Genomic DNA, 14,089 nt, shown 5'->3' with positions numbered 1-14,089 from the left:
TGGTTACACAACTCGACTTTTGATTGAAGGAAATTATGGTGTGATTTTTCCCTCTTCTTATTCTTTGAGGGGATCGACCTGTCCGTTCTCCAATTTTGACAGCGCTTGGTTGCGTTGGCGAGGTTCATCGCCTGATATGTGTCACTCTCTTGCAATGACGAGCGCACTCGCTGGTGTGATGAAATATTTATCATTGATGTTGTCTTTTTGGGTGTCCGTTGGTAAGGTTGAGTTGAATATTTATTGCATATTTCTGTCAATCATGAAATTATTGAGAAAAACTATTTTATTGATTAGACATAATTACCCCCGTTCACATAGAATTAAAACTGGTTAGAGTAAAAAAGATTTTCTTCACAGAAAAATCGACATTTTATTCTGGTACATCACGTGAGTACTCTTTTTCCGTCTAACTAATGCATAAAGACAAAAATATTCAAGGTTTTTTACATTTTTCACATAATTTAAAGTGAGATTGTCGTTCATTCGCCAATCTCAAGGTCCCTTAATCCATTTTTTACATATTTTTTATTTATATTTATTGAATTTATTCAGACATCAATCATATTAGTATTGACAGATTACTAATTTAAGTCAGATAAAAAAAAATAATGACCATTTTGGTTATTAATTCGGTGGCAAAGTGATAAAATGTAGCAAGTGAAATTCTACATTTTTGTCAATTTAGCAAATTCTATCTCAGAAATTAGTGTTTTTTAGATGGAAATGTCAAGAGACATTTCCATTTTTTTTTTGTAATTGATCAACCTTCCGAGAACTGGTTTATGACATTAGGCCCGATAAACCGCGATCGCGGATTTCGGGGCGAACGAAGCGAGATTAGAATCGCGGTTTTCGGGCCCAGTGACTAAAAAATCCCCATCCCACATGTGTGAAGTATATTTTTTTGCATCACGCTGTGACGAAAAGTGAACTTTTCGGCACATTGTGATAAAAAATATTGTTCGTAAGTCGTGAAAAAATGTTTTTTAACTCGTGGGATTATATCACTCGCCTTCGGCTCGTGATATAAACCTTCCACTCGCCAAAAAACACTTTTTTGCACTCGTTACGAAATATACTAGTTCGTAACTCGTGAAAAAATGTTTTTTAACTCGTGGGATTATATCACTCGCCTTCGGCTCGTGATATAAACCTTCCACTCGCCAAAAAACACTTTTTTGCACTCGTTAGGAAATATACTATTCTGTCACTGCTGCTACGTTCAGCCCGTGTCGAAAAGTGCCTTTTCGTTTGCTAGTAAACGAAAAGTCGAAACTTGTAAACGAAAAGACTTTTCGTTTACTAGTAAACGAAAAATGGCACAGTTCGGCACTCGCTGAACGTAACATCACGAACAAAATAGTATATTTCATTACGAGTGCGGAAAAGTGTTTTTTGGCTCGTGGGAGGTTTATAGCACGAGCCTTCGGCCTTCGGCTCGCCAAAAAACACTTTTTTGCACAATGTGTGGAAAAGGGACGTTTTAGGCACGCGAAGCGTGCCTAAAAAGTTACTTTTTCGCACAGCGTGATGAAAAATATAGTTCGGATACACGTGCGACGGGGTGTTTTACCTCGTCGCACTTGTATCGAAATATACTATTTTGTCATTTTCTCCAATAATCACTCATTATTGAGATAATTTTATATTTAACAAAATGCGAGAAATCGACTCGTTGGATTTTCCTACTTCACTGAGGAATTGGTGAATTACAGAGTTGTACTCGTTATTTCGTTGTACATCTCGGTGAGAAAACGTCCGGTGTTAGTGGGTTGGGCCTCTGGACTCTGCAGTGATATCATTTCTTCAGGAATGATGCTAGGAATTCTAAAAAAAGTCTCAAATCAATAGTTCAAATTTTTAATAAGTTGAAGTGCACGAGGTAATTTTGTACTAAAAAAAATAATACTAAAGTCCAAGACATTCGTTAACGAATTTTATTGGAAATTCTATGATTTTTTTCGATCTCTTCTATTCAAAATTGAGTTGAATTCAAGATTCGATTATTTTCTATATCTTTGAAGCCATAACAAATGAGAAAGTTTTGATAAAGGAATTTTTCTGGCTAAAAAAACCCTTACAAAAATTGCATCATCGCCAATAGATTTGAATATATTCATACAAAATAAAATTGGATTGAAACGACGGCTCTCATTTCTGCGATATTAGGTTTCGGTGCCATTACGTATGAAAAAATCTGATACGATAAGTCACTTTCTATACGCTGAGAGGAAAAAATCATGTTCTCAAACAAGTATTGTTTAAACCAGGGAATCGTACGTTAAAAATTGCTAAGCATCTCGTGTCGAACATATCTCGTGATAAAACAATTCGTCTCAAAAATGCATTTAGTTGGTCCAAAAAATCGTTATATTCTGTGCAAGCAAACACGAAACAAATAATAATAATAATAATAACGATGATATGATAGCAATTTTACAAGTTGAACCTATGAATAATATATTTCTTAATTAACTTCACTTTATGCTGTTGTCATTCCGAAAAGGCACCATTTCAAGGGAGTGAATAGCCTCTGGAGTCAAATATTTCGTTCTTGAAAACATGACAATTATTACTAACTGAAACCTCTATTTGTTTAAATGAAACAATTTCTGTCTCGATAATCTTCAAGTTGTGATTTTTTGCATCTGATTTTTTGGGATGAAGATTTTTTCATGTTTTTTAACCCCTCACGTACGGGGCCTTTCTGATACCAAGTCTACCACACGCTCAATACTCTTCGCATCCCACATTTTCTGATGAATGAAAAATTATAAATAAAATATATAATTGAATCTACAGTATTCACCTTCCCAATGGTATTAATCCTATTATCGGCCATAGTTTCGGAAATATTCAATTTTGAAAAGAGCCGTGCGTTTTTGCATGGGTCGGTATGACATACCGAGCCCGTACGTGAGGGGTTGAGTGTGGTGAAGAGAAATTTGATAGTTTTAATCTGGGCTCGGATATTAATGATAATCTGAGAACAAAAATTTCATCAAAAAAATACAAGGAAATTTCAAGAAATCATAACTCCCGCAATTATTAATATTTTCGATTTTTTTTTTTTCAAAATGTTCGTCTAATGCTCAACTTTCCAGGAAAAAATCAGCAAGAAAATCCGCGACATCGAACCTTTTAGGTGTCCGTTTTGACGTGGAACTGCTCATATAAATAATTTGGGTTCGAAATTTTACCGCTGTGGAGCACTCAATAAATCGCCTCTATCACGCGAGACGGCCTGTTGCATGCAAAAAACAATGAAAGAAGGATAAAGAAGAAAATGAAAATGATGAAGAGGAAATTAGTCGCAGATATAAAACAACAGAATACCTTCTGCTATTGTTGTGGCGTTTTATGGTTTCGAGGAGGGCCACAATTGATGGCATGAGTATCGGGCGAAACATCTGGAATATTAAAAGACCTTTTAATATTGAAAAAACGTCCGCAAGTCGAGCAATCAATTTTTTTCTTCATATTTTTTTCATTTTTCAATGTGCTTTTTGTCGTAACAGAGATGCAAGTATAAATATGCACATGTCTGAAACTGAATTGATCTGTCAGGATTCGTTGATTGTTCGATTTTAGATTACAGATAATCTATAAAAATTGACGCACATTTACCGGTGCATTTCGCATTTCGCGCAGATCGATATTGCGGAATAGATCGTGGACCAGCAGCTCCTCGACACTGGGATAATGACCCCCTGGTTGGTTAAATATGAGGTCCATCAGATCACCAACCTGAGGATTCATTTCAATTAATAGATTCAATTATTGAGGTGCATAAAATCTGAAGTGATGCAGTGAAAAACAAGTAAGAAGATATAGTCCCTGCAGAGACGTTTTGTCAACAAGCGATGCAATAAAAAAGTTATTAACAGTTCAATTGTTGAAAGCGATCTTTTTCAGAATCTATCGAAGGTAAGAAAAACAGTTTAAATGAAAAATGTTTCCCCTTGTCAAACTAAACATATTTGCATTTATAGATTCTTTTCGTATCTGAATTATTTTCCGAGACATCCGGATGACAAATTTCACACTGGAATGTATTTAGGGTATATCCTTTTCAAAAGTGTAGTCCACAAGCTTTGTGGACTACACTTTTTTAGATTGAATTAGATTGAATATTACTCTACACCAATCCGGAGTTTAATTTTTTTCATCCGATAGTTTCTGCGCTATTATGATAAGAAGATGAAAAAAACATGTTTTTCATATGCCGTGAAAATTAATGAACTTTGACCAAGTCCTAATTACAAGCCTCGAAGGTTTGCGGACTACACTTTTGAAAAGGATAGTAGTACCTTGCGCGGCCGACCATACCGCGCGTCGTACTACTGACGATTCTTTTCACCCTCAATATTATCGGAAATAATTAGAATAGCAAAACAATGCATAAACGCATTCATGTTCAGTTTGACAAGAGGCATATTTTTCATCCGAACTATTTTTTCCTACTTTGGATAGTTTCCGAGAAACCTCGATTTCGAAAATCGAATTGCTAACAACTTGTTTTTCATCAGTTGTCGGCGAAATGACCTTGAAATTCGGATTCTACGAATCAAAACACATGAAAAAGTATCGAGTGCATGCATAACCCTGAAAATGGTTACTAAATGGTATTGTCCGTTTCAGAAGTAGAAGATCCTGAGGCTAAACACGCATAACATCGGTGAAAAAAATTGTAGAAATTGGAACCAAGTTTTATTAACTTCCCGACCCGAAGGGAGGAAGTTATTGTAATGACCCCGAAAATCGAATGTGGAAATTTAAGCATTTCTCCACGTTTCATGACCTTTGGAACCACTTCTGACCCTTTTCAGGTACCTGTCTGTATGTGTGGATGTGTGTATGTGTGTGCGTACGTCTGTGACAAAAATTTTGTGCCACGATTCCTCCTGAACAAACGATGCGATTTGAATTTTTTTTTTTAATCGCTGTATTTTCATGTGACTTGAACCTGATTAGATTATGGAGACGATCGTCTCAGCGTTTCTCCAGTTTTTTCCAAAAAACATTTGGAAAAAAGTCGAAAATTAGCGTTTTTTTGTAAACGAGACCATTTCTCCGTGCATAACGATGCGATTTCAAGTTTTTTTTGTTAGAAACGATGAATCTTGATATAACGCACAAATCATGGAATACTGGAAGACATTTAATCAGCAGTTCATTAGCTTTTTTTGAAATCGATATACATTCAAGAAACAATTTTACTTTTCTGATAAATTACATCTTTTCTCGATGCGGAATACGGCGATGTGTGTGCATGGGAGTGGGTGTGAGTGCGAGCACGCGCACGGATTTTCTTGTCTTCTATGGGTATTTCCTCGGAGAAATGTGAGAAAAGGATTGAATAAATACATAATAAAAAAGTTAAAAATTAATGAAAGAAAAAACAAATGGTCGGGAAGTCATTGGTGCGACCCGTAATGGGTCACATCCAATTCCACCAACCCCTACCGGTCATACCCTAAAGAGGGAGCGCGCGAAGCGCGCGACCGGGCCGATTTTTTAGGGAATTGATCAGTTATCTCAACCTGTATGGAGCCTCATCTGTTCAAATTCATAAATATTAATTATATTGTAAGGCAAAGGTTAAGAAACGGCCGATTTTAGGGGGAATGGTAAGCTCTGCGATAAGTGTCGATTTAATTGATAAATCAACATCTTTCATTTGTCAATCTGGAGTTTGTATGTGCATACAAAAAAATACTTTTTAAAAGCACAATTTTTTCAGGTATTCGATATTTCTTCAAGTACTGAAGTGAATCCACACAACAGTCAACGGAATGTCGGGAACAAAAATTGAAAAAGGCTTTTTGTCTCCAAATACTCCCCATCCGAGCTACTCTCCGTATATTTCTTTTTAATTCGTTTTGGAATGCTCTGTATATTCCAATAAACTCTTACACCAGTCTCTTCACCTCTTTAGAATTTTCAATCTTTACCTTTGGATATTTTTCAAGATCTGCCATGTGAACTGACGACGGCTTGAAAGCGCATAGCTCGTAACCCGTGCACATCTCAAACAGCATATGACCTAGATATTAAAATATTAATTCAGTATACAAAAGTTCATTTCCCTCAGGAAACCATTTAAATTTTAATCGAGACACTCTACATTTCTTTCTCATATTTATTAATTCAGAAATAAGAATAAGAAGACAACGGATTCAAGGGGAATGCAAAATATCTGCAATGAAGTCGAAAAGTAAGAATTTAAAAAAATAAAGATTCTCGGAATCTTTCCGTCATTTCCAATGCGTATGACAAAATAGTCAGAGAAGTTTTTTCGGTCGAGTGACAGCGCTTCGTATCTCTGCACGGAGAGAAAAATTCAATAAAAATTACCAGAAAAAAACGGACAAATTACGTTTTGAAACGTAAGCCGCGGCTGAAGTAAAATTCAATAAAAAGTGTGAGTCGAAAGTGAAATTGTGTGTCATTGGTTATATTATTTATGAGGACAGTACCGAAGCAAATGCTGTCTACGGCGACACGAGGGGTCGGTCGAGAGGTGACAACTGGATGAATTCGACTGGTAAATCCCAAGAGTGAATTCTCAAGTCCTGCGAGACGTGCGACACCGTTTTGAATAACAACATTGCCAGAGTGCAAGTGCGTCACCGTTGGAAAACCACGGTCCTTTAGGAATATTAAAGCTTCGAGAACTTGTCTTCCCATTTGCAGAATTTGGGGTAATGTGAGACCTTTTCCACGGGACGTGTACTTGTGGCTCCAATCCGCATTCCAGCAGTTTCTCTCGATCTGGAAATTCAATGTTATAATTCAGTAGCGAAGCGGTAAACCGGGTTAAGTCGATTTTGACTTTTGGCTAGTTTTTGACGAATATCTCGGGATCTAAAAGAGATAGAAAGATTTTTGTCATGACCTTTTTTGTAGAGCCAATAGAGCGTTATAAAAAAAGTCATTAGAAAAATTTTGCTATCTCTCTTAGATTCCGAGATATTCAGCAAAAACTGACTAATAGTCAAAATAGACTTAACTCGGTTTACCGCTTCGCTACTGAATTATTCTTAAATAATTCAACTCGCGATGAAAATGTGAGCAAAATCGTTCTTTTTTTTTGTTACATCGAATAAAAATTGTAGTAATTTACGTGTAAGAAAATGCAATTTTTAATCGTCGCTTGTCGATGAAAAAATTATTGTTTTCCATAAACTCATAAAATATATGAAATCGTTTAATTGTAATCTCACAGAGAAAGAAGTATAGAGCAGAATGTCTTGTTGAAAATTTCTTTGACACAACTTCAAGAGCCTCACAATTTCTTTTGTCAGAACAAAAGATCTCAATTTGTCGATAATGATGATTAATTAGTTGTAAAATTTTTACACAACATTTAATTTAAAAATGTATAGACGGCGCAAAATAGGAATAAACCATCATTCATAATTGAATTATTCATTGAAATAATCAATAAAAGAAGATCAATGATTGCATGATTGATTAATGAATTGCGACTCACCCCGTAAATAAGATCCTTCATACTGCCTTGATTTATGGGTTGAACTAGAATCACATAATTCTGTCCCTCGAACTCAATGAACTCTAGGTCAAATACTGGACACACATACGGATGCTGCAGAGCCAGAAATAACTTGTTGAGGACATCTTTAGTGGACGAACAGACGGTGAGTGGACAATTTCGATTCAATGGCACTAGTGTCAATAGCCTGTCGGTCTTCAGAGTTGTGTCACGAACTGCGAACCAATGTTTGTCGACTCGAGAGCCTATAATTACGTAGTGAGGAATAATATTAATTGCATGTCATTTATCGTAGCATGAATTCGTTAGACATTGGAAAATTTATTCATACATTGTTTCACGATAATCTTAAGAAAAAGGGAGCTTACGAAAATTTATCAGAACATCACAGGTTCATCAAACAAAAAAATTTATCATTAGTGTGAAAAAACTTATTGTTTATTGTCCGTTAGACGTGTAGAAGCGTAAAATGATGCAGTAAAAAATGGTTCAGTGTACCCAATTTTTCAGATAAACAACTTCTTTTTCTCCCGAAATGAAAACAATGCCCGAAAGTACAACTACGAATTACTTTTTTTAATATTTCAAGTTGAATTATCAAAGAAATTCAAGTAATTGATATCAAAGGAGAAAATATTCCAAAACGATAATTTTTATAGAAACGAGAATTTTGTGTTATCCCTCAACCCAGGTATAGTCGTCCACACGGGAGAATGGTCCTGGCCTCCCACTATCTTGAATTGAGGTATGACTCATATCCCCCACCACTCAAATCCAAGACCATTCTTTCGTGGGGAGCAGTATAGATTGTTAGTGGGATCTCCTATTGCTCTGGGATTATTATAAATATCTTACCAACGTTGCAGAGCTGTTTAATCAGATTATATCGTAAGCTCCCTTGGATGTAAACTTCGCAGACAGATAGTGCATGGTCCCTCGATTTTTTCTCCATCTCCAGATATTCACCACTTTCCTCGCGGAAGGAGGAACCTTGGTCCAATGACTCGTAATTAGATCTACCATTTCTAATTGCGAGTGAAGACATGAATAAATTAGACGGAATTTATTCAAACAAAATTCTATTTTTGGGATTATTTTCCATTTATTATTAATTTATTCTCAACCATTAAATTCCTCCAAATGCATTTTCAAATTATTTTGTGAACTACGATAGGAAGAGACTTGGAAAAGTTCAATAAAGGACTGTTTTTTGCTGAAAAATTCTGTTCAAAAAAATATTGATGAAATTATTTCTACTGGCAAATAAAAATCTATCGATATTTGTCGATTAAATACTTTTTCACTAAAAGAACGTGCGGAAAACTGCGAGATTTTGATAGAAAAAAGTATTTAAACAAGTCTTGTTTGAGCCAATAAAATGGGAAATTGACAATTACCAGAATAGAACTGGTTTTATTCGAAATAACAAAAGTTGCAAACATGAATAATCGGTTTTCTTTCAACAATGAAATATTTGACTCCAGAAGCGGATAAAAATATCTCTCATAAAGTGAAGATGACCGAGAAATATTTTGTTCCTAAGTTACAGGATTCTGATCATATCATTATATCATTTTTATGCTATTTAAGAATTAATTTCTTATCATTGGATATTGAGAGCTATATACTATTTCGTGACGAGGTTCATAAGCGGTGTTTGACGGCCGCAAAACATCCTCCATGTACTAAAGTTGTTGTAAAAAAATCAAATAACTGGTCAGGCCTGACTGTGCCCGTCCCGCTTGACCCTCTTTCGACTCCTCAAATTAACAATAAATAAACAAAATCAATAGTACCTTGGATCCAGTGGAACTGAGCTATCCTGACTCTCACGTCTAAAACCACAACAAAAGCGGATTACTCTTCCTACAGAAGGATTACCAGTTACTCTACAGTCATTCCTACTCTGCCAAGTTGTTTTACGACTGCGACAAAATAAATGGCTTCATCCAATAATAAGCGAAGAATAACGGAAAAAACAATAATAATAATGGATTCTCATTGAGTGCATTCTCTCCTTCAATTCCTCATTTTCCAATTAATCATGACTCTAATGAGATTATTTCCTTTACCTTCGCACAGGAGGCAGGAGGATTAAATTTCCCTCACGATTTAGAGATTGGAGTTTAATATCTCGATGCGTGTCAAGCGTAAAATTCATCTCGACAATTTTCATTTCGCGCTGCAGGACTTGATATTATTTACGAAACTTCGAGGGTCATAATGAGTCGTATCTCAACTACGCGACAAACTGTGTCATACTAAGAAGTAGGTACGGTTGACTCGAAAGTTTCGCAGTGAACGGGTACTTGAGGGCGGGGAGGGGATTTGGTTGGTAAATAGTCTATTTCTTATTGACATGGGATCCACTTGGGTTTCTACGATATTTTGATGCAGAAAATTATGGCGAATGGCCAGGGACTCATGGAAAAATGGGAATTTCGGGAGGCTTTTGTGAATGCCTTTTCGCGATTTTCTCAAGTTCTTCTCCTTCGAGTGATTTGAAAAAAAAAACATCGTCAAGAGACATTTTTTCGGAGAGAATTTCATGAGACAAAGGTTCTTTCGGGGCTTTCAAATATCACGTCACACGATTATAGGAGAGGGGGCGGAGGATGCTCTGCAGTTTGCGAGATTTTTGGACGAACGGGGGAGGAAGGGGTTGATTAAGTTGTGCGGTCATACCATATTTTTTCCAATTTCCACCCACGAAAAAAATTTAATTTAATATTTTAGCCATTCATAGTGGATAGAATCGGAGAAAATTTTAATGAAAAAAAACAACTTTTGCGACCGCTTCCGTTATCCCTTAGTGTGTGGCCTCCTCTGCGCGATAGGAATGCGCAGTAGGATCACTAGTGATACAGGAGGATTGGAACAGAGAGATTCTCTCTCTCTCTGTTTCTCCTTCTCCTTAGTGAAACCATCGACATATCTAAGTAGGGGCTTCCCGTTCAGTTAAACTCGTGGGGTCCTTACCCCCGACGCTGGAATCTTAGGGAGTACGCTGAGAAAAAAATTTATTCCTTCCAAGAAAATGTTATTGGTGATATCGTTTTCATACTCTTAGTAGAAGAAAATATCTCTTTTGGAACGTATTTCTCCAGGCCAGTCATTTCCAGGTGCTCCGAAATCAGTTCCAAGCGTGAGAATTATGGTGATCTATAAGAATATTCTTCTGCATATGACCTCGAAGAAACTTCAATAATAATTATTAACATTTGGAATTATTCCAATTTTCTTTACCTGAGAAAATCGCCAATTTGTAAAATCCGGAAGATATCGGAGAACATTTTGTCAAGGTCATATGTAGCATAATAATCAGATTGTTCAATATCACTAATTTTTGAGGATAGACTTGGACTCTCTGAAAATGACTGTCCTGGAAAAATTCGTTCTGAAAAAATATTATCTTCTGACGAGAATATCAATCCTTGGCAGGAATAATTTTTCCTCTCAGTGTATGCACTGTATTTCCCTGTCGGAAAATATAAAATCGCCACGCAACACTAATTATTCTAACACGCAGACATCACCCAACAATTATAATAAAACCAAAATAATTTTATCAATTACCTAATTTCGTTGTCCCGATATGCTTTCGCAGCTGATACCCGATTGAAAAGTAGCTTAGCGAGGCTATCAATTTTCATTGTCAATTGAAATCTGTCTTCAATACTACTGCTACTACTTTCACCCCCTTCGATGCTCGCACTCCTATTACGTCGCGCATGATTTGCTTGGGCTGTTAAAATTGCATTTGTATCAAGTTCAATTGCACTTTTCGTGCGTCTATTCGAGGGTCGTCTTTTGCGACGTGATCGAGGTCGTTCCTGGTAGAACCTGTCGTGTCCCGTGACATCGGATTCACGGCGACGAGTGCCGTTCTCCTCGTCTTTTTTATTCAGCGTTGTATATAAATTGAACATTTTTCATTCACTTCAATTTCTCCCTAGGAGGTGTTGATCAACTTTGATTGGTCCCGAGTGAAATGGTCCCTAGAATATTCCATAAAGTAACACCTCGAATTTTAAAGGTTGAATTCTGAGATAAATTTCAAGTGGAAGTTAATATGAATTGAATGTTTCAGGGGAAATTTCTGCTGAATCGACAGGATTGTACACGGAGAAAAATTTTCTAGAAAAATTCTAGTACGAGTACTGTAAAAAATCACAATCCATCGGCTGTGAGAAATTCTAGTGCTGTTAAGGTAAAATTTCTTGGTATTTCTGGTAAAATTTCTGGGGATTTCTGTGAAATTTTCACAGAAATACGGGGAAAAATTCACGTTTTCCCAATAAAATTTCTATTACCAGCACTGGAATTTTTTCCTTGCCGTCACTTTGCGCCTCTTTTCCCGTCCTAGCACTAGAATTTTTCTAAAAAATCTCTCTCCGTGTATTATTGAAACAATGAATTTAGAAGTGGTAAATAATAAAGTCTTATGAAAAAATGAACTTTTAAAATTATAAAATTATAAAATTATTCCCAAATTACCTTCCTCTCAAAATTTTCCAACTCAATTGTCTAATTAAACAGTAATGAAACAATATTTACCTTCGGTTTAGAAAGCATAATAATTCTCTCAATGCGTCCACAATTTCACGTTTCCCCGACACGAAATGGGAGACAAAATTCAGAGATGGATTGGACGGTATTTAAAAATAATTGTAATACTGAAAGTCATTTAAATAATTGTCTTTCCTTCGAGGTGAGCGCGGGAAAGTTGGCGCATCCGTCTGATACTAGGGACGCTTGATCACTGAGAATATGCGACTGCCAACCACCCCACAAACTACTCCCGAATGGTTTCTACCCCAGCATGACACAGATTTTCTCTTCTACGCAAGTGTGTGTACATGTGTCTACAAGTGATGTTTGGTGGCTGCGCGATGACCGGGACGTCGTACTCACGCGTATATCGAGGTCGCACGGGTCTCAGGAATTGAATTATAAATGCATTTAGCAGTTCATTAATGCCAGGGCAATGCAATTAATCTCACGTTGCTTTGATTTTATTGATTGATATTTTCCTTTTTGTTGACTTTTACAGGATGAGGGGTTGAGGAAAAAGTTTTGTTGAAACATTTATTCCGGTTCCATGACTAATCCACACAAAACAAATTCAACATGTAAATTCAGCAAACGATAACTCAACACATAACAAACTCAACAAAATAAAATTCAGGACATTGACACTTCATCAGCATATATTTAAACATCTGTATTTTTAATACTATGAGACAGAAATTTGAAGGTCTTGCCAGAGTAGGGGACGGTGGGGCAAAATGAAACAGCAAGAAAATCTTCTGATCTAAGGGAGATAGGAGGATTTTCATGAAAACCTTTTTTGTAGAGAATTTTACAAGCTACAAAAAAGGTCCTCTTCAAAAATGTCCTATCTCCTTTAGATGACGAGATTTTCCCACGGTTTCATGTTGCCCCATGCTCCCATGCTTGAATTTTTAGAATTTGAATCCTTGAAGGAATTAGAAAATAAACTGCGCAAAATTTTTGATCCATTGTGCACAGTCAATAAATACAAAGTTGAGCGGGACAGTATATTTAGAAATAACGATGAGAATATCATAGATTATATGAATCGCTTGCAAAATATTTTTAACGAAATAAGACGCCTAGATAATAATGATACAATTACATTGCATTCCTCAGAGGAAGAGAAACTTGAAAGGGAAGCGATCCAAACATTTGTTAATAAATGATATCATCATGTGAAAATATCGAGCAATCATCATCAAAATACATAAATAAGAAAAGAGGCACGAACATGGAGAAAATTGAATATGAGGATAAATTGTTGACAAAAGGGCGGGAGATATCGAAGAAGATAGCGTTAAGGTGAACGTGTAGTGAGTGAGCATTGGGTTGACTTTATTTTTGCGGGAGTACATGTGGTGAAATCCCTGGATGTTGAGTTCCCGATCTGTTGAATTGTCTATGTGTTGAAATTATGTGTTTTGTTGAATTGACTATGTGGTAATTAGTCATGACACTATGCATTCCTACTCACGAACGTATTTCTACATGGAAGCATTTTTTTGGTCTTCAAACGCAATACTTTTTTTTAAATGCAGTTATAAAACTGAAAAATCAATTATTTGAAATAATAATAATTCTTTTCAGTAAAATATAATGATAGTTATATGCAGTTTTAAATGCATTCATCCATTTAGAAATGAATTTCAAGATGAAAATCATTTTTTTTTAATTTTGAAATCCAATTTTTGAATGATTATCTATGTTTTGTAGAATGTTCATCACTAGGTTTAATTATTGAACTTTAGTACCTGATAAACGGAAACGTTTTTAAAAAATGCGGAGAAATGCAATTTTTTCACATACTTATTTTAGATAATTGAGTATCAATGACCCTATATCATATTTTTTTAAAATTTTCAATGATACAGGTAGATATTTTCCTAAAAATTCAACCAACTTAAAGTATTGCAGCACAATCTGTCCTTATAACTGACCTAAGCCCTGGGGTCTTCTATAAATGGAAAACGGGTAACAAACAAAACTTAATAAAAAAAATTGCGAACAGCAAAC

At 35.8% G+C, this 14,089-nt stretch overlaps 1 protein-coding gene across 6 annotated transcripts; it reads right to left on the bottom strand.

Moving 5' to 3' along the window:
- Positions 1-1,582: 1,582 nt before the first annotated feature.
- On the bottom strand, positions 1,583-12,257 carry LOC107044926 (slowpoke-binding protein). 6 transcript variants are annotated; one of them, XR_001461384.1, is made up of 10 exons: positions 12,077-12,257; positions 11,096-11,517; positions 8,375-8,544; positions 7,499-7,764; positions 6,483-6,777; positions 5,958-6,049; positions 3,625-3,750; positions 3,340-3,413; positions 3,142-3,247; positions 1,763-1,830 (listed from the first exon to the last, which is right to left on the bottom strand). XR_001461384.1 is itself a non-coding variant. In XM_015267008.1 (9 exons), exons 2-9 carry the CDS (start codon positions 11,446-11,448, stop codon positions 1,713-1,715), a joined length of 1,494 nt encoding a protein of 497 aa, XP_015122494.1. In that variant the 5' UTR covers positions 11,449-11,517; positions 12,077-12,257; the 3' UTR covers positions 1,583-1,712. The 6 variants fall into 6 exon arrangements, 5 of the variants coding, with proteins under 5 accessions (XP_015122494.1, XP_015122495.1, XP_015122497.1 ...); XM_015267008.1 differs by lacking the exon at positions 3,142-3,247 and having other exon boundaries at positions 1,583-1,830; XM_015267009.1 differs by lacking the exon at positions 3,142-3,247 and having other exon boundaries at positions 1,583-1,830; positions 3,631-3,750.
- Between the last annotated feature and the right edge of the window lie 1,832 nt (positions 12,258-14,089).

The sequence above is a fragment of the Diachasma alloeum genome, unplaced genomic scaffold, assembly GCF_001412515.2.
Source record: "Diachasma alloeum isolate Michigan unplaced genomic scaffold, Dall2.0 Dall_scaffold_00840, whole genome shotgun sequence".
NCBI lineage: Eukaryota > Metazoa > Arthropoda > Insecta > Hymenoptera > Braconidae > Diachasma > Diachasma alloeum.
Note: the sequence above shows the minus strand (reverse complement) of the source record. Positions and strands in the feature narration are given on the sequence as shown.